Source organism: Esox lucius, chromosome 19 (genome assembly GCF_011004845.1).
Source record: "Esox lucius isolate fEsoLuc1 chromosome 19, fEsoLuc1.pri, whole genome shotgun sequence".
In the NCBI taxonomy this organism is placed as follows: domain Eukaryota; kingdom Metazoa; phylum Chordata; class Actinopteri; order Esociformes; family Esocidae; genus Esox; species Esox lucius.
Genome location: NC_047587.1, coordinates 32920236 through 32947560, shown reverse-complemented (window position 1 = coordinate 32947560; position 27325 = coordinate 32920236). Strand labels below are relative to the sequence as shown.

The 27325-nt window shown below is 40.6% G+C and overlaps 1 protein-coding gene across 6 annotated transcripts in view; it reads right to left on the bottom strand.

Moving 5' to 3' along the window:
* Nucleotides 1–27325, bottom strand: part of ptprz1a (protein tyrosine phosphatase receptor type Z1a) — a 74264-nt gene that overhangs the window by 34300 nt on the left and 12639 nt on the right. For all 6 annotated transcript variants that reach the window (XM_010884212.3, XM_013139050.4, XM_010884211.3 and 3 more), the window contains exons 2-7: nt 17242–17313; nt 6488–6667; nt 4676–4827; nt 3805–3900; nt 689–755; nt 105–262 (exon numbers count right to left, since the gene is read on the bottom strand). In XM_010884212.3, coding sequence (XP_010882514.2) covers nt 105–262; nt 689–755; nt 3805–3900; nt 4676–4827; nt 6488–6667; nt 17242–17313 — 725 coding nt within the window. The remainder of the gene's footprint in view (nt 1–104; nt 263–688; nt 756–3804; nt 3901–4675; nt 4828–6487; nt 6668–17241; nt 17314–27325) is intronic.

The window sequence follows — 27325 nt, the reverse complement described above, 5'->3', positions numbered from 1 at the left end:
AAGATGTACAGTATGTGTGTGGCAAGTACACACAGAACATGATCTCGGATCTGGAAAGAGGATCACAGAGGGACACGGCATGGGCCTGGAATTGGTAGACACACCTGCGTGTCGGAGATGGCCACCGTATTCTTGAAGACAATCCACTCCACAGTCTCTGTGCAGGGCGGTGTGGTGAGGGAGCCGTTGTAGGTGAAGTATTTTTCAGTTGAATTGGGCAGGAGGCCCTGGAGAGAGAACGGGCCCACTGTCCCACTCTTACCTGGGTGGAGAGGAGAGTATACACAAACACTAGTGAGGCAGTGGGTGTATAACTGTGGGCAGGAAAACTGTCCCCAGACTTTTCTTTACAAAGGTGTTCATAAAACTATCTTTCAAAAAGAGATTGACATTGACATGGTGTTCTTACAGCGCCATTAAGATTCATTAACTAAACTGGTGTTCTGAGAGACTGGACATCAGTTTGGCCCAAGGTGCTTAGACATTCTTAGTAGTAGTAGTAGTAGTACGCCGATACATGATGATCAGTGTGAAACCCAAGCTAGGGGTTGATAGTTCTGCTCAGAACGGGGGAATTTTGTGTGGAGAAGTTAATGGGTAAGTTAGATACACTATTTCCAGGAGAGCATTGGATGTGTTTAGTTGGGGTCATGTTTAGGGGTTACTACTGTAGGTCTGGTGGACATACCGAATAGGCTGACACTGTTGATTCCATCGATAATGGCCATGTAGTTTTCATTTTCTTCGTCGCTTGTCTGTAAAGTGGAAAGGCAGCAGGTTAGTGAGGCATGTCAACAGTCTCTCCTTTCCTTAAAAGCTTTATGCAGTTATAAACACCAACGCTAAGCTACAGCTGACGGTGATGCCAAGGTAATGGTCGGCCGATGTTCCGGAGTTCTGAACTCAAGTTTTAAACCCTGCTCAGACTGATGCTGGACCAGATGATCACTCATACTATAGCGTTTCCTTTGATTTTCAAGTAGTGGAGTGAAGCCCAACGTGTGTGGGCTAATCTAATCAGGCGTGCACACACACACACACACACACACTTAATAGTGAGATACTTGTATTCCTGTAACCTTCCAATTACAGCTAGGCAGTTTAATTAGTAATGGTACATGTTCAGACTAATTAAGTACATCCAAAATGTCATCCATCATTGATTATAAAAAGCCTTACTGGTAAGGATACAGAATGATCCACCATGTACATTGTTAACAACCGTCGCTCCTTTCATGTCAGCGTCAACAGCTGCTGAAAGGCCTGTCAGGAGCACTCGCTCCTCCCAATCTACCTGCAGTGCCTACATACCTGAACATAAACACACTCATAAAGATTTTCAAGATAACACCTCCTTCACACCATGTCAAGACCGAACGGTACCTGGCTAGTCGCTTCACCCTAAGCTTCAACATTTGAAGGATAAATGGTACACATCCCAGAGTCCCGAAGATCAGTTCTTCTGGTATAAAGTTTCACCTCAGAGGCTATCAGATCAAGAAGGCTATCAGCAAGCATTCACAACATGGGCAACAGACTCAGAAATAATTTGCTCACGCAGAACACAGCATTGTTCATGATATCCTTGGGTACTAGAGAGCTAGATATATTGTTTTATAGTAACACCTGGATCATAACAGACATATCGAATGATCAGCGCTTCAGATTGAATGCTGGCGGGCAGCTGATTTTGGAGGGATTTGGAAGCACAGGTCAACCATGACCAGATTTTCCCACCGCCTGAACAGTTTCTTTTCCTGTGCTGTGGCCCTCAGCAACTGGCCATTTTGTCCTTCACAGACTAATAAGACTAGGCTTACCACGCCAAGTCAAACCTGGTGTGTGTCACAACTGTATCACAGGCAACCAGTGGCTGAGTGTGTGTCAGTCCATGTCTATCCAAGCTGCACTCCATGTCTGGCCATTAATGTCTGGCCATTGTGGCACAGGTGTCCAGTTCTCCATTGGCTAGAAAACACAAACACAAAAACACTACTCCTCCTAATATAAAGTATCTGACAAGAGTACACCCCTCACATTTGTGCAAATAATATCTCTTCATGTGAAGAAATGATACTTTGCTACAATGTAAAGTAGTGAGTGTACAGCTTGTATAACAGTGTAAATTTGCTGTCCCCTCAAAATAACTCAACACACAGCCATTAATGTCTTAATCGCTGGCAACAGAAGTGAGTACACGCCTAAGTGAAAATTTCCAAATTGGGCCCAATCAGCCATTTTCCCTCCCCAGTGTCATCTGACTTATTAGTGTACCAAGATCTCAGGTGTGAGTGTGTTAAATTTTGTGTCATCGCTCTCACACTCCCTCATACTGGTCACTGAAAGTTCAACATGGCACTTCATAGCAAAGAATAATTGTTGCTCTACATAAAAACGCCTAGGCTATAAGAAGATTGCCAAGACCTTGAAATTGAGCTGCAGCACGGTGGCCAAGACCATACGGCGGTTTAACAGGACAGGTTCCACTCTGAACAGGCCTCGCCATGGTCGACCAAAGAAGTTGAGTGCTCATGCTCAGCATCATATCCAGAGGTTGTCTTTGGGAAACAGACGTATGAGTGCTGCCAGCATTGCTGGAGAGGTTGAATGGAAGGGGATCAGCCTGTCAGTGCTCAGACCATACGCAGCACACTGCATCAAATTGGTCTGCATGGTTGTCATCCCAGAACGAAGCCCCCTCTAAAGATGATGCCCAAGAAAGCCCGCAAACAGTTTGTTGAAGACAAGCAGACTAAGGACATGGATTACTGGAACCATGTCCTTTGGTCTGATGAGACCAAGATAACCTTATTTGGTTCAGATGGTGTCAAGCGTGTGGGGCGGCAAACAGGTGAGGAGTACAAAGACAAGTGTGTCTTGCCTACAGTCAAGCATGGTGGTGGGATTGTCATGGTCTGGGGCTGCATGAGTGCTGCCAGCACTGGGGAGCTATTAGTTCATTGAGGGAACCATGAATGCCAACATGTACTGTGACATACTGAAGCAGAGCATGATCCCCTCCCTTCGGAGACTGGGCCGCAGGGCAGCATTCCAACATGATAATGACCATAAACACATCTCCAAGATGACCACTGGCTTGCTAAAGAAGCTGAGGGTAAAGGTGATGGACTGGCCAAGCATGTCTCCAGACCTAAACCCTATTGAGCATCTGTGGGGCATCCTCAAACGGAAGGTGGAGGAGCGCAAGGTCTCTAATTTCCACCAGCTATGTGATGTCATCATGGAGGAGTGGAAGAGGACTCCAGTGGCAACCTGTGAAGCTCTGGTGAACTTCATGCCCAAGATAGTTAAGGCATTGCTGGAAAATAATGGTGGCCACACAAAATATTGACACTTTGGGCCCAATTTGGACATTTTCACTTAGGGGTGTACTCACTTTTGTTGCCAGCGGTTTAGACTTTAATGGCTATGTGTTGTGTTATTTTAAGGGGACAGCAAATTTACACAGTTATACAAGCTGTACACTCACTACTTTACATTGTAGCAAAGTGTCATTTCGTCAGTGTTATCACATGAAAGGTATAATCAAATATTTGCATTAATGTGAGGGGTATACTCGCTTTTGTGAGATGCTGTAACTACAGTCCCTAACTAACTGAAAACACACAGAAACATTGCTCCTACCAATCTAACTACAGTTCCTACCTACCTGAAAACACACACACACAAACACCGCTTCTCCCAATGTATCTACAATCCCTACCTTCCTGAAAACACACACACACACAAACACCGCTTCTCCCAATGTATCTACAGTCCCTACCTTCCTGAAAACACACACACCTCAAATAGCACAGCCAGAGCTGTGATCCGACCCCCATTCTTGATGGCGTTGTCTAAGGACTCAAAGCGATGCGCTTCATAACAGTAGATCTGCATCTGGAACAGAGACAAGGGAAAGCAGGTTATATTACACTTAGCAGAATGTCTAAACTGCATTGGAATATGGCACAGCTTATTATAAGTTATTGCAATGTATATTGTTAGAGGTAATTGGGTCCACTTATCGTAATACAGAGTTTTGTTGATTATCGCCAGGCCTAATTTGGCATGTTGTGTTTGCTAATCTAAGTTTATCATTTGAAAAGGCTAATTGAACATTAGAAAACACTTTTGCAATTATGTCACCGCTGAAATCTGTTGTGCTGATTAAAGAAGCAATAAAACTGACCTTTAGACTAGTGGAGCATGAGGAATTGTGGGTTCGATTACAGGCTCAAAACGGCCAGAAAGAAAGAACTCGTCAATCTATTCTTGTTCTGAGAAATTAGGGCTTTTCCATGCGAGAAATTGCCAAGAAACAAAAGTTATTGTAAAACGCTGTGTACTACTCCCTTCATAGAAAAAGCACAAACTGTCTAACCAGAATAGAAAGAGGAGTGGGAAGCCCCGTTGCACAACTGAGCAAGAGGACAAATACATTAGAGTGTCTAGTTTGAGAAACAGACTCCAGGTCACAGATCCTCAACTGGCAGCTTCATTAAATAGTACCTGCAAAACACCAGTTTCAACCTCAACAGTGACGAGGCGACTCCAGGATGTTTATAATGAGGATTAATCTCCATCATAGGGAGGTTATACTCTGTCATAGGGAAGTAGAACAAGGTAATACTTGGTCATAGGGAGGTTACAATAGCTGTGTGGCAGGTCTTACCTCCAGGGGGTACTTCACCCCATTAAGGCTGTGTTCGGAGCCCTCTGAGGATGCGTTGCAGCGCCCCCAGTGAAAGGTGACTTTTCCCACTTTAAATTGGTCTCTCAGCCCCCCTCCACTGATATAGAAGTCCCCGTCTGGGATCACTGCCACTACACCCACACAGACAGATCAAACAAGATGTTAGCTGAACTCAATAACCAACCCACACATACATTTACAGTGCCTTCCAGAATCATTGGCAACCAAGGTAAATGCATACAAAAAAAGGCTGGGAAAAAAGGTTTGTTTTTTATCAGCTTGACCTTACATTCAAACATATCATATGAACCTAACATTTGAAGGGAAATAGTAATTAAAAAATGGAAACAAGAAATGAATATGTTATTCAAGAACATGATGCTTCAAAATATTGCAAAATATTTGTTCATTAGATATTAAAATCTAATGAACAAAATCAAATGTATTCTTCTTCCGATTTAAGATTTTAAATGAAAGTATTTGAGAACATTTAAGTGGTCTTCCATGACATCTTGTTTCACTGGGGTATAAATGAGGTGACTGGCTATACTCCCTTGGTCAACCATCAACACAGAGTAGACGTACCATAGGCCAAAACCTGTCTGCTTCTACCAGGATGTTAAAAATAGGTCATTGTTGAATCTTCCATGATAACTCCAAATACACACTAAAAGGGTTTTTTAACCATGGACAATGGTCATTACAGCCTCCTGACCAAAATCCCATTGAAAATCTATGAGGGAGCTGAAGAATCTGAAGGATTTCTGTGGGAAGAAATGGACTCAAATCCATTCCACCTCATTAAACATTATAGGAGAAGACTGTTATCCTGTTATTTTTAACTACTAAACCCAGGGGTGCCAATAATTGTGGCCTGCATGTTTTTTAATAAAATAATAATAATTATACTTTTTTTCATTGAACAATTTCCATTCAATTAAATGTTAGATTAATATGATTCTTTGAGTGTAAAATCAACCGAAATAATAACAATTACATTTTTTCACAGTCTTTTCTGTTCCTGTTTAAATGGGATGCCAATATTTATGGAGGTCACTGTACTGTTCATTCACAAACACTTTATTGATTTGGCCTGAAGCTTGAAAATGGAAAACACAAAAACGTGCACACACAAGCACACAAATACACACACTTGCATGCATACACTGTATTCTAGCTTATGTCAATTTCATACCCACACAGGAACCAATACCTTCATCCATTTTCCCACCAAAACTCAGTAACTGTATCCCTCAGCTTTTAAAGGGCCAAATACACCATAACAATGTCATATCCTTCAAAAATAATTAGTTGATATTAAAACCCGACTGGTTTGAGCCCTGAATGCTGACTAGCTGAAAGCCATGGCATATGATACCATATCCCACGGTCTGACAAGAAGATGTGTTACTGTTATAATTACATTGGTAACGGGTTTATAAAAGGCACCTCAGGGGTTTGTCGTATATATATGGCCAAAATACTTCACAAGCTGTGCCCAGGAACTCTGCATTGTTTCGTGCATCAGAACAACCCTTAGCAGTGGTATGTTGCCCATTCTTCCTCAGGCCTTGTTACTTTCTAGATCATTGCGTTGTATGTCTCCTGCTCCCTTTGTACCTCCTCCTACTACAATGCTGTGGTATAAGGAGTCACACCACCAGGCTCAGAGACACTGGCTGTGTAGATACTGAATAGCTGACTGAATGGCTGATGGCAGATAGAGTTTCATTACTAGCTGCTGTCAGGCTGGTTTTACTGTGTGACTTCTGGCGACCTGAGAGCTCACACCTGTCTTGCCGTCATTCTTGATGGTGGACCTGTCAGATGTCTCCTCCTCCCAGCCCTCGAAATGAAGCTTCTGGAACTGAACTTTGACCTGTGTCAGCTCCTCCTCGATGTTGATGGGTGACTGTTTGGCGTTGTTGCACGATGGGTACTTCTTGGCCCAGTTATTTTGGTTCAGAGTCCCTGTGGAGGGCGAGAAGATGTGTTTAAAGCACAGTGGATACATAGCCACTTACTGTGTGCGGCTATATGAACCATCCCCAAAACGGACTGTTTGTGTGTGTGTGTTGTTTGCCTTTTTGGCAAAGGAAAGGGAAGTGTACTGAGCCGTCCTTCTCTCTAATCACTGACTAACTGGTTGCAGGTGTGCTCCTCTGGGGAGCAAATTAGCTAATTACCTTCAGTTGTATCCGATTTGAAAGGCTTTCATTAGGGTGTAACGTTTACAGCGCATGCTATTTCTTAAGCCCTTGAAACACCTATGGTTTCACATTTTGGTTTTAACCCAGCAATGATGGCTGATTTAGATATTCATGGACTGGATAGCTTTTTTTGGGTAGTAGGTTTAAGTCCATTCCACACTTTTGGAAATAAAATGTTTTGGAGAAAGGGCTAGAGGTGATTTACATAAAACTGACAAGTCTTTGCTACATGAATATACTAATTTAATGGAATGCCAATGTCTCAGACAGATATGTCGGTAAAGACTTAAACTTGATTTTGTTCAGCATCTGCTATTGGTCAATCTTTGAATGTTTCTGCTTAATTGGAGTTAGTGGCTGGCAGCATCATTCTCAGAGGCTGGCAGTATCATTCTATTGGCTTTAAGCACCTTCCTGCGTTTTGTTTAATTGCTTCTCCCGTAAACAAACTTATCCCGTCAGGCCAGGTTGACAGTTTCAGTATTTCTATAGTATTGCTGACATGACATGGACCACCTCAAAGGCTAAAAGAAACACACACCATGCTCCCCCATACACCGATATTGTTTATTTGACTTTCTTTGAAGCTTCTCCCGAATGTGGCATGCATTGCTCAGGTTACAGGTGATTGTCACCGGCCCTTCCTTGCTGTGTAGACATGCAAACAGGTCACGTCAGCCAGACTACGGCTTCATTCTCTGAGCATGTAAACATACTGCACACAGAATTTACTAACGGGATCCAAGACTTGCCTGCCATTTCTACTATTACCACATCTCCTAGTATTACTACTACAATTACCGACACTGCTTCTACTAATACTACTACAACTACCATCACTGCTTCTACTAATACTACTACAACTACCATCACTGCTTCTACCAATACTACTATAACTACCATCACTGCTTCTACCAATACTACTACAACTACCATCACTGCTTCTACCAATACAACTACAACTATCATCACTGCTTCTATCAAGACTACTACAACCACCATCACTGCTTCTACCAATACTACTACAACTACCATCACTGCTTCTACCAGTACTAATACAACTACCATCACTGCTTCTACCAATACTACTACAACTACCATCACTGCTTCTACCAATACTACTACAACTACCATCACTCCTTTTACCAATACTACTACAACAACCATCACTGATTCTATCAATACTACTACAACTATCATCACTGCTTCTACCAAAACTACTACAACTACCATCACTGCTTCTACCAATACTACTACAACAACCATCAGTGCTTCTACCAGTACTACTACAACAACCATCACTGCTTCTACCAATACTACTACAACTACCATCACTGCTTCTATCAATACTACTACAACTACCATCACTGCTTCTACCAATACTACTACAACTACCATCACTGCTTCTACCAATACTACTACAACTACCATCACTGCTTCTACTACAACATCAGCTGCTGGGGCTTCAACTACTTCTAGCACTACAAACATATAAATGTATTTCTGTTGCAACTGTTAGTAATAGGGTTACTCGTACTCCTACTCCTTGGGAGTAAAATATGTCATGATTATATCAATATGTGCAGCATCAATATTGGTAAAAATAAATTTAAAAAATGACAGCCTACAATTAAACCAAAGTAGGGGCCTTCGCCAGGGTTGCAATTTCAGTACTGTTCGTTACAATATTTAAATCAGCCACAATTAACACTACTAGTATAGTAGACACAATTTTCTTTACTACCAATTTTACTCATCACTTTGTAGAACTATCTGAAGCAGACGATAATGAGGCTGAATGAGGCCACTGGGTTCTGGGTCAGTCCATTAACATGTCAATGGCTGCACACAGAGCAGCAGAGAGGATGTGACACAACATCTCCATACCCTGTCTGACGTGGGCGGCTGTGTGAAAGGTCAGGCTACTGTTCTTCACCTTCAGAGGGAAGATACCATTAAGGTAGCAGTGATGATGAACTCTTTGTTTGATGCATCGACATGAAGATCCTTTTCAGAGAGTTGTGGGTGTTTTGGGGATAAAACTGATTATAGCTGAACACAATAATAACAACTCATTCCTACATACACACCCACACACACACACAAGCACACACAAGCACAAGCACAGGTTTGTTTTTCTATCCTAGTGGGGACGTGAAATCCATGTTACCGACCCCTAACCTTGATGATCTTTGTTCCTGTGAGACAGTGTTTCTCAACCCTGGTCCTGGAAACCCCCCTGGCCTGCATGTTTTAGACCTCTCCCTGGCCTAATATACCTGATGTAGCTCATGAAGAACCTGATAATGAGCTGATCATTTCTGACATAGCAGGGATAGATCTATAATATGCAGGGCAGGGGGATGCCCAGGAGCAGGATTAAGAAACACTGTTATAAGATATAAACTAGCCTAACGTCTAAACCTAAAAGCAACCCAAATTCCAACACAATGTCCAATTGCATGTTTTACCATAAACCTGGACCACACACCTGCATTATAAAAAACAAGCATCCTAAATCACCCAAGTAATTTGGCTATGAGGGCTCACAACACAGAGTGGTTGGTTGACTCTCACAGGCCTTTATATCGTGCTTCAACAAAAGCACAACCCAGATATCAACAATGTTGTTACTGAACATGTAATGCAATATTAATGGAGCATGTGTGTGTGCTTGTCTGTCCTCCAGTAACACCAGTCAGGTCCCCACAAAGATAGTAAAACAAGGAAAATATTACCATGTGGGGCCATTTCACTGGTCCCCAGGGGGAAAATGAAATGTTCAGCTTCAGCCAATTAACTTGTTGTCCCGCAAATTCATTGTACACAAAGCAAACATACATGAAATAAGGGTGAGATTATTGAAAAAAATAGCAACTGGGGTCAAGGTTAGAATTAGTGTTGGGAGGTTTAAGGGTTTGGTTTAGGGTTAAGGGTTGTCCTTTAGGGTTAGGTAAAAACATTGAGGAGGAGTGCTGAACATGTTTCTCAGAACATTTAACTGCCTCTGCATTTGCTAAATATATTTCTACGTAAATGTATCGAGGCTCTTCCGTAGATATGCAATAAGCCTATTAGACGAGGAGGACCCCCATGACACTTGGGCAGACAAGGGGAGGAAGAGCAGGGGTGTGTTTGGGATGTGGGGTCTCCCCCCTCCGTCTGTCTCTGCCCACTTGTCTGTACCCAAGACCCATAATGCCCTTGTGGTTGTTCCAGTGTTCTATGTCACCCAGATTCTGTTTGTTGAGACTGAAACTAGAGGGGCGGTATGGGAAAGACAATAACAGAAAAGGATTAGAGACATTGAGACAGACAGAGGGAGAGTGAGAGGGTGAGAGAGGGTCAGAGTTCGAAAGTGGGAGACAAAAAGAGAGAGAGGGAGAAAGACAGAGGGGGAGGGAGAAAGACAGAGAGAGAGGGAAAAAGACAGAGGGGGAGGGAGAAAGACAGAGGGGGAAGGAGAAAGACAGAGGGGGAGGGAGAAAGACAGAGGGGGAGGGAAAAAGACAGAGGGGGAGGGAGAAAGACAGAGGGGAAAGAGAAAGACAGAGGGGGAGGGAGAAAGGCAGAGGGGGAGGGAGAAAGACAGAGGGGGAGGGAGAAAGACAGAGGGGAAAGAGAAAGACAGAGGGGGAAGGAGAAAGACAGAGGGGGAGGGAGAAAGACAGTGGGGGAGGGAGAAAGACAGAGAGAGAGGGAGAAAGACAGAGGGGGAGGGAGAAAGACAGAGAGAGAGGGAGAAAGACAGAGAGAGAGGGAGAAAGACAGAGAGAGAGGGAGAAAGACAGAGGGGGAGGGAGAAAGACAGAGGGGGAGGGAGAAAGACAGAGGGGAAAGAGAGACCGACTGTAAGGAGAGATGGAGGGTGAATGACTGAGACAGAACTTAATAACAAGAACAATATCTTAACAGCAAAATTGGATTCATTCCAAAATATCAAACAACAAATCCCAAGTAGCTAAGTATCTATGTCCTCACTCTGGATGTCTGCTAAATGATGTAAATGTCCACCAAATCAAGACAAAAATGTACACTTGCTTCACCTTATTCCAAAAATGATTTGATAATGTTTGTTAAACAGGATTGTTCTCCATATGTATTGATAAAAATATCAATTATTATATCAATATTTATAACATTAAAACTGGCCCAAAATATTTGAACAATTATAATATACAATTTTTAGTTGTAACTAGTTGGGGATATTGAGCCAAAGCTTGACCCTGTCAGTTCTGTACTGTGTCATATACAGTATGTGCTGATATGTGCTCCATGTTATCCAAACCACTCCCTTTCAACGTAGAATTTCATGGCTAACTGATGATCGGAAATTATTCTAGAAAATAATAGTCTGAATACCAACAATGAACCTTTATTAATTCAGCATACATTTCCGGAAAAAATTAAGAGACCACTGCAGTTTAAAAGGAAGATTTTGAGTGAGGAACAGAAGTGTTCAATTTGCAGTGGTCTCATAATTTTAACCCTTCTGTTCCTCAGTCTAAACCTTCCTTTTCAATGTTTTTGGAAAGGAAAGAACAAGGTGCAGTGGTCTCTTAATTTTTTCCGGAGCTGTATATTCCGGAAGCAACCACCACAATCAAATGCTACAGTTAACTGGCTAAACAAAAGTCATACCCATGGTTAAAGGGAATGGCTTGAGGTGTTACCTGCTGGAAATGGAGGACCATGCCCAGTGTCTGACAGAACAAAATACTTGTCCTATGCCATTGTTTTTTTATTTTATATTGAATGTTTGATTAATATTATTCTCTTGATTATTATTATATTAATTGTCCTGTTTAAAACCTTGATTATTATTACCTTTAATTATTTCCAGAGTATGCTTTGGCAATAAGCACACAGTTACATCATTTAAAAAACAATGATTGTTTTAGAGAGAGAGAGGAAGGGGGGGTGAGGGAGAGCGAGAAAGGGGAAGGGGGTGAGGGAGACAGAGAGAGAGGAAGGGGGTGAGGGAGACAGAGAGAGAGGAAGGGGGTGAGGGAGACAGAGAGAGAGGAAGGGGGGGTGAGGGAGACAGAGAGAGAGGACGGGGGTGAGGGAGACAGAGAGAGAGGAAGAGCGGAAAAAACATGGAGGGGAAGAAAGAGATGGAGAGAAGAAAAGAAATCTAGAGATGGATCGAGACAGGAGGAGAAACAGGGAAAAAAGAGAGGGAAAAGAGAACACAGAGAAGGAAAGACTCAGGTGAAAAGCCAGAGAAAGAGACAGGATCTTTTTTGTTGGTGAAAGACAGAGAAAGGAGATGAAAGACATCAGTAGATGACAGTGCTACTGCCTCAGGGTCACAATACATATTCATAGTACATTTCCAAGCAGGATGATGCTTCTGTTTAGCAGGACATGCTGACTGCTGAAACCTCTGATAGAACATTAGTTCAACTCAATCAAAGTCAATGATTTGAAGAGAAATACTGTTTTGGCATAAAGGCTTTTGGCTACTACAAACCATAAAGTATTTTTTGTTTTGACTACTACAGACCATAAAGTCTTATTCAGTCTTGGTTATTATGGACCATAAAGCCTTATTCTGTTTTGGCTACTACAGACCATTAAGTCTTATTCAGTATTGGCTACTACAGACCATCAAGTCTTATTCAGTTTTGGCTACTACAGACCATCAAGTCTTATTCAGTTTTGGCTACTACAGACCATCAAGTCTTATTCAGTTTTGGCTACTACAGACCATCAAGTCTTATTCAGTTTTGGCTACTACAGACCATCAAGTCTTATTCAGTTTTGGCTACTACAGACCATCAAGTCTTATTCAGTTTTGGCTACTACAGACCATCAAGTCTTATTCAGTTTTGGCTACTACAAACCATAGAGTCTTATTCAGTTTTGGCTACTACAAACCATAGAGTCTTATTTGTTTTGACTACTACAAACCATAGAGTCTTATTTGTTTTTGGCTACTACAGACCATAACACCTTATTCGTTTTTGGCTACTATAGACCATAAAGTATTTTCCAGTCATGGCTACTAGAGACCATAACGTTTTTTCCATTCATGGCTACTATAGACCATAAAGTATTTTCCAGTCTTGGCTACAAGACCTTAGTGTGGCTGGGAATTGCCAGGGACATCATAATTTTTAATATACACCTAGGTGTCAATTTTCACGACTATCACAGTTCTGTATTCTGATACTATGTGTGATCTTACTGGGATTTCAAGTTCCAAACACATTGCCGTGTTAGACATAGTTTTGTACACAAAATATGTTTTCTTTTCATTTAAAAAGATGGAGAACAAGCTATAGGATGAAAAAGACCAGAGTATTGGCACAGGCACAGATCATGCTCACGCTACCATATTCATTTATTTTTTACAAACCCATATTGAAAGTCAAAGTGGAAAAGTATATGCATTGATTTCATCACTATTAGCTAGTCAGTCATAAACCATGTCATGTCTCATCTAAAACAGATCAGAAAAACCCTGCTAGGCTAAACAGCAGCTCTATACCAAGAGCTCAATGTGCCCTACTTTCCAAATATGGGTCTCAGAGCCTAACACAGGGAATTCTCTCACCACCAGGGAATTCTTTAATAGCTGAATAAAAAAGGCAAAGTCCCACCAGAAGAATCCTTGGTTTTGAAAAAGGTGTGTGTGTGTGTGTATGTGTGTGCGTGTGTGTGTTTGCACACCTCGTGGATAATGTGTCAGTGTAAATGAGGCTGTCCCAGTACACTGCAGCACTAGCTAAAATGAGATTAAGGGCGAGAATAGGATGAACGGAACTTGACCTTTACAGTTATTCTCCTCAGGTCACATGTAGCTCAGTTAGTGGAGCATGGTACTTTCAGCGGCAGTGTTGAGGGTTCGATTCCCATGTGGGGCCTTATATTAAAAATGAAACACACTACTGTGTGTTGCTCTGGATATGAGGGCACGCTAAATTACTTAAATGCAATTTTGACTTGAACTTCACGGTAAATCTTCCCTTCATTTCCCTACCTGATAATGTTTTTAAAGCAACTGTGAGCTTCTTGTTTATTTTGAAAAGCACTGTAGCCTAATTAAATAAAAAAACTATAATTAGTTGTATTATTATAATTCTTACAACTAATTAAACATAGGCAATTATGGCTACGTATTAATTGAAGATATTTAGTTTAAGAATGTCCAGTCTTTTCACATATCAATGGTCATGGAACAAGGCCAAAAATGGCCTGATAGGCCAAAAGTCTCAGAATTGATAAAGATGAAAAATCTAAGGGTAATAAGGGAAAACGTGTTCAAAAAATGCAAATCCCAAAATGAAACCATGATGGAAAACTGGAACGGCTTCAGATGATCTTCAAGAGAAGACAGATAGAATACATGAATGTTTTCTCAAATTATATTTTCAAATAGGACATTAATTCTCTGCTCAATTTGGCATCCTCGTTTCATAAGATATTAATGAAACCAAGCTAGTCGTTACAACCTGAGCTGTAGCCAGTTAGGAAAAATAATGATTGCCAAAGCCACAATCCTGTAAAAGGCCTATTCTTTAGATGTCTGCAGCACACACCCACGTACAAGTAGTCACACACACACATACACATTTGTTTTTCCATCCTCGTGGGGACCAGGGAAAAATCTTGACCCAGAAATCCAGGTTATTTTATTCCTTACGCTGAAAGTACACCAGAGACCTTGCGAGAGCAAATGTTTTTTGGTGTACTAAAATGGAAACGTAAGGAGACGAACAGCTACAAAAATCTGTGAAGCAAAAGACGAGGTCTTCTTTGGTTTTCCTGGTAGACAATTAGCTTTTCTTGACAATCAAACACCACAGCAATAAGTTAGGTCTGCCCCTGCTCTACCCTCTTTTATGATGGTATGCCATACAATTTCAAACAACATAGTAATCATTCTAAATATGATGCAAAAAAATCCACCAGGTCTTTGTTAGTGATACTGATTATTCATCTTACACAACTTATGGTAACCGTTCTGCATCAACTTAAATGTTTCTTTTTTTTAATAGAAGCTATAAATAAAATAACAAACCTTTTAACCTGTTCAAGGTTAATTTTAGAAAATTCCTATCTAGTTATAATGGTTATTTATAATGTTTGTGAATTTATTTTGAATTACTTAATTATTTTGGTGCATCTGTCTTGTCTCAGCAACACTTGTATTGATGAGAAAAATAAAATGGAGGCTTTAAGTTACTCTTCTTCAAGTGAGCCTTGTTTTGCATCATGTGCCACTTTTGCTTGTGGTATAACATGTCTCAACTGATCACAGTGATCTCTGAAACTGTATAGACCCAAATTGAGCTCAAATGTATTGACTGTAAGAAAAGAAAAAGGTAACTGAAATATTTCATACTATGAAAAAACGAAATTCAATTGTATGAAAATAAAATTCAAAAAATGTATGCTAAAATCATTAAATGGATTTTTACGTCCGATCTTAAAATGTCTTTGTTCAAACACGTTTTTTCTATGTTCACTTCTTCTTACGATTACAATTTCTTCCCACCTTCGTTCGAATTATATTTTTTCAAAACCAAGTTTTGAGCCTCTATTGGCGTGGAGGCGGGGCTATATCTGGGCAAAGTGGGCATTGAATTCTCGCACATGATTTGCCATGAATCACACCATTATTAAGTGAAAATCATAGCCTTTCCATGCACTGTTTTCCCAATGCAATATGTGGAGAGAAGTTTAAGAATTGTATAAACTAGGCTAAATGTGTACATTTAAACAGAATAATAAACTGTTATTCTGAAGTTGCATCGACCTCACTGTTGCCATGGTCAACTTTTACCGCATTTTAATTTAGTTTTTTTTACATTAAGAACAACTGTTTATTAAATGAACATTGATAGTTATTAATTAGTCAAATAAACCATAGCACACACATTAGACTGTTATTCACAGGTTGCATCCACGTCACTGTTGCCATGGTCACAGACAGATATTGATGAAAGTTTAACGTGTTGTGGAGGTACTATGTACCCCAACATAATCTCTCCCCAGATTAAGGGTGACCATGGTGACAGGAGCATATCAGTGCACAGTCTAATGTGTGTGCTATGGTTTATTTGACTAATTAATAACTATTGATGTTCATTTAATAAACAGTTGTTCTTAATGTAAAAAAAACTAAATTAAAATGCGGTAAAAGTTGACCATGGCAACAGTGAGGTCGATGCAACTTCAGAATAACAGTTTATTATTCTGTTTAAATGTACACATTTAGCCTAGTTTATACAATTCTTAAACTTCTCTCCACAGATTGCATTGGGAAAACAGTGCATGGAAAGGCTATGATTTTCACTTTATAATGGTGTGATTGATGGCAAATCGGGTGCGAAAATTCAATGCCCAGATAAAGCCCCGCCTCCACGCCAATAGAGGCTCAAAACCTGGTTTTGAGAAAACAAACTTAAAGGAAAGTGAGAAGAAACTGTATGAAGCGAACGCTGAAAAAACGTGTTTGAACGAAAACATTTTAAGATCAGACGCGAAAATCCATGTAATGATTTTAGCATACACTCTTTCCATTTTTTTACAGTGGGGGCTTGCTTAAAAACCTTTTGGGGACCGATTCTATATGTTCTGTGGAGACTTCAGTTCCTTACATATACACATATACGTCCCTGGACACTCACAGACACACAGCCTTACACGTCCCCTGACAAACAGGCTGATATGGAAAGGTCAGGAGGGGCCATTTATGAGAAAATCCTTATTTCACAGTCAAAAGGGAGAGGTGAATGAGCTTTGTGACTGGAGGCTGCTTCATTCTCCTCACAAGGCAAGACCATGCTAGTCTGACAGGGTAAGTGAACACCATAACAGCTCTGTGAGAGGAGTTAAGACAAGTTAATCCATTCTGATATTTTGGCAGATGCACAGACATGACCATGACAGTGGCCATCTATCAGAGCCTCAAACGGAGAAAAACACCTGAAATGTTATGTAATGTACTGTTATGCAGATTGTGAGCATCCCCTTTATGTCCCTGCCAGCTTCAACACTAGCCTGTTACTCCCAGTAATTGAATTGAAGCACTCTCCTTTTCAATTAGTCACTCACTGTGCACTGCCCCACACACACAAACCATAAGAGGAGCTTTGAGGACACAGAATGGGAGTTCAGCAGACATCAAAGACACCTCTTTACCCAGAGTGCAACTTCACTGCAGACCACCTGTGGATTCACCAATTCCATCTACAAGGTGATCCGCCAAGAGCTTTTTGGCATTACAACGCATCACTTCACTTCAATGTATCCTGTTGTATCTCGTTGAGACAGGCTTTGAAAACATAAAACAAACTCTGGCCACTCTGGCAGTACACTCACCCGCGTAGGACCACTCGATGTCATCAGAGAATTTCCGCTGGGCTCGGTATCCGTATCCTTCAACCAGCTGAGCTGTAACAGAAAGAAAATAGCTTCTCAAAAACAGATCTGTTTATAAACAAAATATGTCATACCAGCCAGTTTTATTCTCATCAGGCACCAGAATGATTAAATATTCGCATTGCCTCTTGATCAAAATCTTGATATTTTTTGCGGAACTAATAAATCGCCATACATTAGAGAGATCAAGTGTCTGACAAAAGATCATAAAAAAGCAACATTGCTTATGAGTAATATTTTTTTTTAAAGAAATACAGTACAACATGAAGGACCTCTCATTCAGTGCAAAAGAAGCTCAGTCAAAGCATGTACAATCTGTTATGTGTTCTGTGTGAAGACATTTGATCCAGTTAAAGAATAAAGAATTATAGCTCCTGTCTCCAAAAACCACATCTAAAAACACCAAACCTCACCAGCCAACAGTTCTCCTTTAGTTTTCATTTGAACCTGTGTGGCAGAAAGATTACGTGTTGATAATACCCTATACTATTCTATCCTGGATAATTAATCAATGCCAGAACACTGAGGGCCAAACGTCCAGATAATTACAGAAAAGTTACCAACAGAACCAAAAGGCCTCGTTAGCACACCTACTGTAGATCAACAAAGCAAAGGGAAATCCCTTCACATCAAACGCTTTTGAAAGGTGACTGAAATCAGTGTTACATGTCTAAGAACTAGAGAGTTCTTAGACATCGTTCTTAGACGAGAGAAAGTACACTGCTCAAAACATTGGGGTATTTGTTGAGAACAAAATGACGTAACTATGGTCAATGGAAACCAACATCTCCAACTGATTGAGGGCTGGATTCAAACTCAAACCGAAATCAAAGTAAACAATTGAAATTGCAGGCTGTTCAAAATTGTGTGAATTTCTTTCACGGCAACTCATTATGTGACTCAGTAGTGTGTATGGCCCCCATGTGCCTGTAGGCACTCCAATAAGGCAGGGTACCGTTGGCTAGCATGGGGAGGTCTGTGCAACCCTCCAGGGATATGCCTCCCCAGTCCATCACTGACCCACCGCAAAACCGGTCATGCTAGATCATGTTGCAGGCAGCATAACGTTCACCACGGCTTCTCCAGACTCTTTCACGTCTTTCACAGGTGCTCAGTGTGAATCTGCTCTCATCTGTGAAGAGAATGGGGCGACAATGGCAGACCTGCCAATTCTGGTGTTCTCTGGTGAATGCCAATTGAGCTCCATGGTGCTGGGCTGTGAGCACCGGTCCCACTAGAGGACGTCAGGCTCTATTGCCACCCTCATGGAGTCTGTTTCTGACAGTTTGGCCAGAAACATGCACACCAGTAGCCCGCTGGAGGTCATTTTGTAGGACTCTGGCAGGGCTCCTCCTGTTCCACCTTGCACAAAGGAGCAGATACCGGTCCTGCTGCTGGCTTGATGCCCTTCTACGGCCCTGTTCAGCTTTCCTCGTGTAACGACCCATCTCCTGGTATCTCCTCCATGCTATTGAGACTGTACTGGGAGATAAAGCCAACCGTCTTGCAATGGCACGTATGGATGTACCATCCTGAAGGAGTTGGACTACCTGTGCAACCTGTGAATGGGCTGCAGGTACCCCCTCATTCTACCCAAAACCCAAAACGAGAGAAGAATCAATCAGGAAGGATAAGGAGAAAGCAATTGTCTGTAACCCCCTGCCAAACTATTCCCTTTTGTAGGGGTTGTCTTGCTGTTGCTTCTCCAGTGCACCTGTTGTCACTTTCATTTGCACTAAAACAGGTGACATTGATTCACAATCATTTATGTTTCCTAACTAGACAGATTTCTATCCCTGAAGTTTAACTGACTTGGTGTTATACTGTGATGATTACGTGTTCCCTTAATTTCTTTGACCAGTGTATGTACAACCCTGTTTCCAAAAATGTTGGGAAACTGTAAAATGTAAAGAAACGTAGAATGCAATGATGTGAAAATTATTTAAACCCTATATTCAATAGAAAACAGTGTATAGACAACATATCAAATGTTGAAACTGAGAAATTGTATTGTTTTTCCAAAAATATAAGCCCACTTTGAAACAGGGTTTTAAATCAAAAGGGATACACATAGAGCAATTTTTAAGTATAAAAAGGTTTGGGAACATTGTTAACACGCACAAAACATGCTGATCGCAAGCGGGAGAAAATATTTTAATAATAATTTGAAAAGAGAGTGGATTAACTGGAAAACCTAATACAAACATATCATACCTTTTAACAACCTTTCTCTGTACTTGGGCACCTACAAAAGACTACCAGCTGGTGAATAAAATAAGCTTATTTTCCTCTGACCTGCTTTATTCTGGATATACATGTGGAGAGGGATGGGTACTTTTATGTTTGCCTAGGATAACATTTGTCAGTCTAATCCTGGATGCATGTATCCCGAGTACAAAGGGGAAAGTGTCCCTCAAGGATGTTCAGTTCATGACCACAAAAGTATACTTCACCCAATCTTCAGAAGTGCCTGGGAAGTTAGAAGAATGCTTCTGAACAGCGTTGGTTTTGTGCTTTACTGACAGGGTCTTAAAATGAACCATTGATGCAGTCCAAAGAACCATGGTGACTCAAATTAATATTTAGAAAACTTAAAAGAATGTGTCAAATGTTTCTCTTGTTCCTAATTCATATCTCAATTAGTTGGAGTCCCTCACATCATTGGACTTCAGTTGTTGATTACTTTTTATTTCTCTTCGGTTTTTATTTTCCTTGAGTTTACCAGCTAAGTAAGACATGGGGCAATTAGGTTTAGCTGGCTTGTTCTGAGACAGAACAGCACATTTGTCACTTTGCTGGCACAGGAATTAGAACAAGCAACCTTTTGTTTACCGGCTCAACACTTAAACACTAGGTTACCCTGCCACTCAAAAACCTGCTACCCACCGCCCTGTTCAACACTATGGTCAGCAAGAGTTAGGACTTGTTAAATAGTCAAGGGCTGGAAGTTTGCTCATACAACACAGCCCCCTTAACAAATTGTTAGCCAACAATCTCCTTCCAACACAAGAATGGCTCTATAAGGGCTTCATATCCTCCTCTCTTCAACTTTGCTGACCTGAAAGAAATATCAGCCTACACAGATCTTTGGTGTTTATTTCACTATTAAAAACTATCAAGTAATGAATTTACTTCTTTCAATGTATATTTTTTTTGTATATGAGTAGGTTTAACAGCTACTGAACATCATACTGTATGTTCATCCCTCTTCTTACTCTGTCTGTCTTTCTTTCTCTCATACTATCTTAGCTTTTTGTCTCCCTATGGATTAAGATGTATCTGGTCTCAATCAGTTAATCTACTTCTCATTCTTGCTCAGTATCAACTTTTCTCTCATCATGTCTCTCTGTGTCTCACTCTCCTGGTGCCTCAATTTATCTATATTGTAATAGATATTAGTTACAAAAAATTTTAAAAAGATACGTGTGATTTATCAAATAATCCTACGACCGTTTAACGCACACCATCTGGAAATAATAAATGATAAATACTCAGACTCTGTGCTTGAACACGCCCATGGCTATTTGCATGTCAAAAAGCCTCTACCATATATGGTCAAAATCATTCCTTTAAACTTGTGGGAAACACAATGTAAATATTGAAATACAATGACGCAACCCAAAAATCTAATAATTTTTTCCCCTGACATATACATTTAAGTATAGTGTAGGTGCTATATTGTGACATTGAATGCGTGCCATCCTTACATATTTTGCTCATTCCATTGTTGCTGGACTACTATAAAACTTTGCGGAAGAAAGTACAGTTAGGACAGTAAGTGTTTTTACCACAAAAAAATAGGCTGCTTAACTGAGTATTCAATCATTGCCAATAGGCCTCCCATCCTTCAGTCTATCAAAATGCCATCATTGTGGTTCTGCAGAATGAAGTCATGATGCGTAACCCCACCTGGAATTTGGTTACTGGTGCCCGCATTCTATCTGTGTGAGACGCATCATTCTCTCAGACGGGCATCAACTGTCTGTCTGTGGGACACGCGTCACTCGGGCAGACGAGCATGCATCGTCTGTCTGTGTAACGCGAACTGCGTCCTGAGGAAGCCCAACATCTGTTCCGCTGCCTGCATGTGGCATAGGCTAAAATTGGTCATTTTAGCTTATACCCCTCAAAAGGTCTGTGCACGACCCTGAGTACATGTCAAACATACTGCTAAACTCCTCTTAACTCCAATGTCTTGAGTGACAGTGTATGGAAAGTGTATGAATCAGTTTGTCTCGAGGCCATCTATTGGTTGGATTATCCTGGGTGAGATGCGTGATTACACAAAGTCCAACTGAAAAGTGCCTGCTGCACTAAAGCGGAGGGGGGATAGCGGTTGTATCTGGAACTGCATTTATTATTATATTTTACCTTTCCTAAATGTTTTTAAAAGACAGTGCCGAAATTATATCTGTATTCTGCAAACAGATTTGTGCATATGCATGCTGGATAAATAACCACCATGTCTGTCTAGATCTAACTTTCCCTGTGACACCAGCAGAATAGTCACTCCTTCCAGCATTCTCTGTGAGGGACTGAAAGGAGCCTGTTAAATTAGGTCGCATCGCTTCAGGAGGGAAATGGAAACTCTAGTGCAAACAAAGTATTTCATTCGATACCCCTGTCCATTTCCTGCCCCTGTTCCTTCAATAGGTGTGATTTAATTACTGTGTGTGGTCAAAGGGATCATGTATCTGCCTATTTAGTATCAACAGCGGATTACCAACTGGGCTCGTCTTCCACTTGGTCTGTGTGGTGATTGTCCATGAACATGAATGGCAAAACCTTCCTGTTTAAGGATCAGTGCACCTGTGACTGAAAGAGGAACCGGTACACTTTCTTAACGTGACAGTCTGGGGTGCTTAACTCATTGAGGCCCAACATAAACCATTGAAGCCTGGTTAGGAATGGAAGGAATGGAAACTGCAATTGTCTTGAAGAACATCTAACATTCACAGAATACAAGCGGGAAAATATTTGACAATATGAAAAGGAGATTTGATTGTTTATTTGTTTTTCAATGGGTTTTACACTGCTACCATCTCAGGTAGCTATTCCGAGAGGCTTTGAGGTGTAACTGAGAGCTAAACATCCAAACAGGTAGTTATTGAGCCGCAGTCCTGTCAAGTTGTCTCCATGATGGCCCGATCGCGTCTGAATGGCTTCACGTTCTATTTCACTAGAGGTTAGTAGGTTTTCATTTCACTGGGGTGCCCACGAATCATAGCCTCTGACACCAGGTTTGATTTTTTTCACAGCAATGTCGTGTAAATGGATTTCCCAACTTCCATTGCATTGCAATTTTTTTTGTTATCTTATATTTCTATTTATTGAATTCTACAGTTAATTTATTTATAGCTTTTTATAATTTGTTGTAATTCTTCTGGTGGTACATGATCCCACCACAGATTTGGACCACACTGCTGTCTGGGCATCCTACCAGTTGATTTGATTTGATCACCATGAAGCCCTTAATCAGAGAAAGCTGCCAGCGTATCCAGTGCTGCAAAAGTTACATTAACTTTTGGACAATTCCTGAAAATGAGGTATGTCCCAAATATTGTTGCAGAAACTGTCCTCTGGTAAATGATGACAGGATAGAGCTGGCTACCCTTAGCAAGCAATTACCTTTGCAGAAGATGGGGGAAAAACAGAGCATTGTTACATTTTTCAAAATCTTTGGCTGGACAATTTTCAAGTGTCCTTATCGGTTCATCGCCATGTTGTTTCTCATTGGTCGATTGACCAATGCTTCCTCTGCCTTTGTCACCTAGTGGATCACAACTGGAAGGCAGGTTGGGAATATTGTCTCAACTGTAACTGGTTGTCTCAGTTAGCATTGCTGGCCCGCTGCTCCATCCTTGGAAGCATGTGACCCTAACCCTGTCTGGGGATCTAGTAATAAAATGCAGCATATAGAGAGTGAGGCTCCAGGGCACTCAGTTATCCAAACCTGTTGCTGAGAGCCCCGGCCCACACTGCCCAGAAAAGAAATGGGAGGTTTCCCTCGGACAGTAACCTGGCCATCATTTTAAGAAGCTCCTTTTTAAATTTTGAATGTGAGAAGGTTTAGTTCTCCAACTGCTAGAAATGGCAGATAATAGGGAGTGGCCGATAATGGGGACGTTAGCTAGCTAAGCCTATCCCAATTCTACCTGTTTGGTGTTGTATTCTTTCCTTTTCATTCCATCTTCAATCAGTTAACCAGATAGGCTGCCTGCTAAAGTGCCTAAAGGTAATCTAGTGCTACATTGATCACGCTGCAATTGGACGACAACAAGCTAAACATGCCAGAGCACATGGTATTTTATGATTTTAAACAAAAAAAGATGCTGGTGTAAACTTCAAGAAAAATTGTCTGTTTGTCAAATCCCTTATTTTCTACCACTTTATCAATCAGAACAACGGAGCTGCAAATGTAAGTCTGTGATAACCATTAACAGGCCTTGGTTTGGTCAGTCATTCACTCAAGGCTCTATGTAGTGTGAGCCCAAGGATAACAGAGGGCTTTTGCCCAAGGAATTGCAACGTTTCTTAATTTAAAAAAATGTGTGAAGAAATAGTTAGGTGGCCAATAATTGGGGGGGTCGTATTTTTTTGCCACGTTTCAGAAATGCTAATTAATGACATGTTAGTTAACATCTGTATGTCACTAATAATCACTAAACATTGACAACTTGATCAAATTATTACTCGGCACAAGAAGATATATTTCAAAATTGCTGTTGGCTATGCCAATAATTGAGGGTTCTATGCAATTAATCTAAATGGAAGTGGATTCTAGAAATCACACAGTTAAATGCTGTATATATCACTAAACCACAAGGCCTAGCCCTCATGTTTCCAATGTACCCGTTATCAACAACTCACGTGTTTAAGGCACATTGTTAGGACAATCTGTTTTGTGTTTTGTGCCAATAGACTCGCTGTCGCTGATTCCCGTATCCGAAAAATTTCCCTACACACAGCGAGAGTAACTTGTTGCTAGTGTGAATTGCAAATTACATTTTATGTTAATGTTATTTAACTGAAATTGTGTTATGTAAAACTAATTTTGTGTAATGTCCATGCCTAGCCCAAGTCATAGAGGAATACCTGATATTTATGCAAGAACTCCCCTGTTGTTAACACTCAAGAGCTTTCTCTGAATCAGTTCACTGAAAAATAAGTCCTTAATGTTTTACTAGTTATTAATACCCCAGGGGGTCAAATACTTAATCCAGGTCTGTTGGTTACTGCTACCCCACTGATCCCTGGAGTTCTAAAGCATATTTTAATCTAACAGTAATTTTAAACTATGGAAAACCACCCATTTGATGCCACTACATAAGGATGGGAATACTAGTGATCTTGACAATTATTGTCTTGCCTTGTCTTGCTAACATTCTGGAGTCATTGGTATGTATACTGCTGCATTCTTAACAGATATCTGTCTGGTGTTAGACTTGGGCATAAATTGGTTTTAAATGACATCGCCTAAGCCTTAGATGAAAAATCACATTGTGTTGGCTTTTGATGTTTAATGTTCATAAAGGGTGCTCCCCAAGGTTCAATTCTGGGTCTTATTCTGTTTACTCTCTATATTATTGAATTTTGTAACTCTGTGAGACACAGTCAGTTTCAGTTTTATGCTGATGACACAGTACAATATGTGGCTGTTGCCTCTCTTGTACAAGCTTTTGTGGATTACACATGATTTCCAATACCTACAAAATGGACTTGTGGACCTTAGGTTAATACCAAATGTTAATAAACATGTCCCAAATTGTAGGGTTCGACAGTTCTGTCATAGAACATATTCAAATACCTTTGGTATTTGTTTAGATGAGAATCTGACTTAAAATATTACACTTCTTCATTGGTTATGGAGCTGAAGATCAAAATGGATTTCCTTTATCGAAATAATTCATATGTCTTCTCAGTATAGAAATGAAATTGTGCAAACATATTGCTTTTTAATACAATTTGACAATTATTTAACCAAGCTTAATAAAATAGTGAACAAAAAGTAAATGCATTATATTAAGTGTTGAACCCATGTTTCATGAGCTGATATAAAATATTCCAGACATTTTCCATGAGCACTAAAAGTTTATTTCTCTCAAATCTTGTAAACAAATCAGTTTACATCCTGTTAGAGAGCCCTTGTCTTAAGAGAGTCCACGCAGTTGACATGTATGGCGGTAATTGTTCTATTTCTATTGTTTTCTTTCATTGTACCATGATGATCAGAAGCTGCTGTAAATTTCATTGTACGATAATGACCACCAAGTACTGCTGTAAATGTCAATAGACCTAATAACATTAGGCCGATTTCCAAGTCTAATGTCCAAGTTAAAATGTATATACTACTTGTGATTTTTTTCAATGACATTACAAACATTTTTGTGGGCACTTCTGAATGGCTGTCATGAGTGCCATGAACCCATTGCACCAATTGAAGCGCTGCCTTTTCTTATTGTGGGTTTTCACGTCTGTGTGTATTGTATATTTTTTATGGTTGGAATACAGGGCTCAACTGTAGAAGAGACCTAGGCATTCTCAAAAACAACCACCAAATTTGATTGGCCACTCCCTTTAGCTATATTAATAACAACATTTAAAGCCCTCAAAAAACATTTGACTACACCATTACCTCGTTACCCTTATCAAAAGGTCAGGTGGTATAACTCACGGGTTGCTTGGTGAGTGTAATGACTTGGCGATATAGGGCGGAACAATAGTGGAGAGACAGTGTCGTTGTATGGTGCCCGTGAATAATGAAGCATGGTACTGAGCACACACATGCGGTCAGAGTAAAGGATGGGGGCAAGGTGACTATGAGTAATAATATGGCAGACCGACTCCTGCATTTAAAACAACTCAGCTGAACAAAAGGATGATCTCCTACATTAAGAGTGATAATCTCATGAGTTTTCCTTCTCTGTTTCAATGTCAATTCAGTGATAATTGAGTCGTAATCTTGACTCACACTCAACATCAGTTCCCTTGCTGCAACTTAAGACAGGGACGGAATCATTTTGGTCCAGTAAGGGGGAGATACGTTAATGTTAAAACTCAGCTCAGTACGAATAATCCTGAGCTTACCAGTTGGCGAGAGAGAGAGAGAGAGAGAGAGAGAGAGAGACAGACAAAGACGCCAAAACCATCTCAGTGTGTTTATACAACAGAGTGGCCAGCCAACCTTGTGTGTGTAGCCTATGAAGAGAACTGTGAAGCATCCAGCCGCTGCTGCATGGTGAATAAGAGGATTACCTAGACCCTGGGAGACACTTGCTAGCCCACAGGGCAGGGCAACAGAATGCAGAGTGACTCACTGTCCTACCACAGAATGGGAGGAGTGTAGTGCCCACTTCCTGCTAGGTAAAGAGTCCTATAGATTCACAGTCTGATAAATGGACCTTTAGGCTCCAACAGTGAGTTTTTTTTAATCCAGAAATTGTCACAACAACTTTAATAGTACACAGACGGAGGTCAATGGTAGGGTAATTGTGTTCTCGTCATGGCAATTTCTTTAATCAGTGATGAAAATCCTAAAAACATGTTTCCACTCATATACAGAGTATTGTGTGTAGATCGATGGCAAACAATATATACATAATCAATTATAAATGAAGTGTATAACACAATAAAATGTGGAGAAAGTGAAGGGGACAGAATACTTTATGAAAGCAATATTTTGTGAATGCACTGTATGTGTATATCTATGCAGTAGATATACAGTAGATATGTGTAAATCTACACATAGATATCTTTGCTTTGCATCTGTTGGACTCTGATCATTTAAGCAGTCCCTGGCAATGGGGACGCCGTGAACTGAAACAAAACGTTTGTTCCTTTCCAGACATAACAGGGTTATTTACAGTAGAAGCTGTTTCATGTGAAGAAGTGTCATGATAAATGTGAGTGTATTCCATTACAAACCCACAGACAAGCCGAGGAAGTGGCCAAAGTAGCCCGGGTCTGAACAGACAACTGGCTTCTGTCACAACATCCCTGACACACGCCCCGCAATCATATCAAT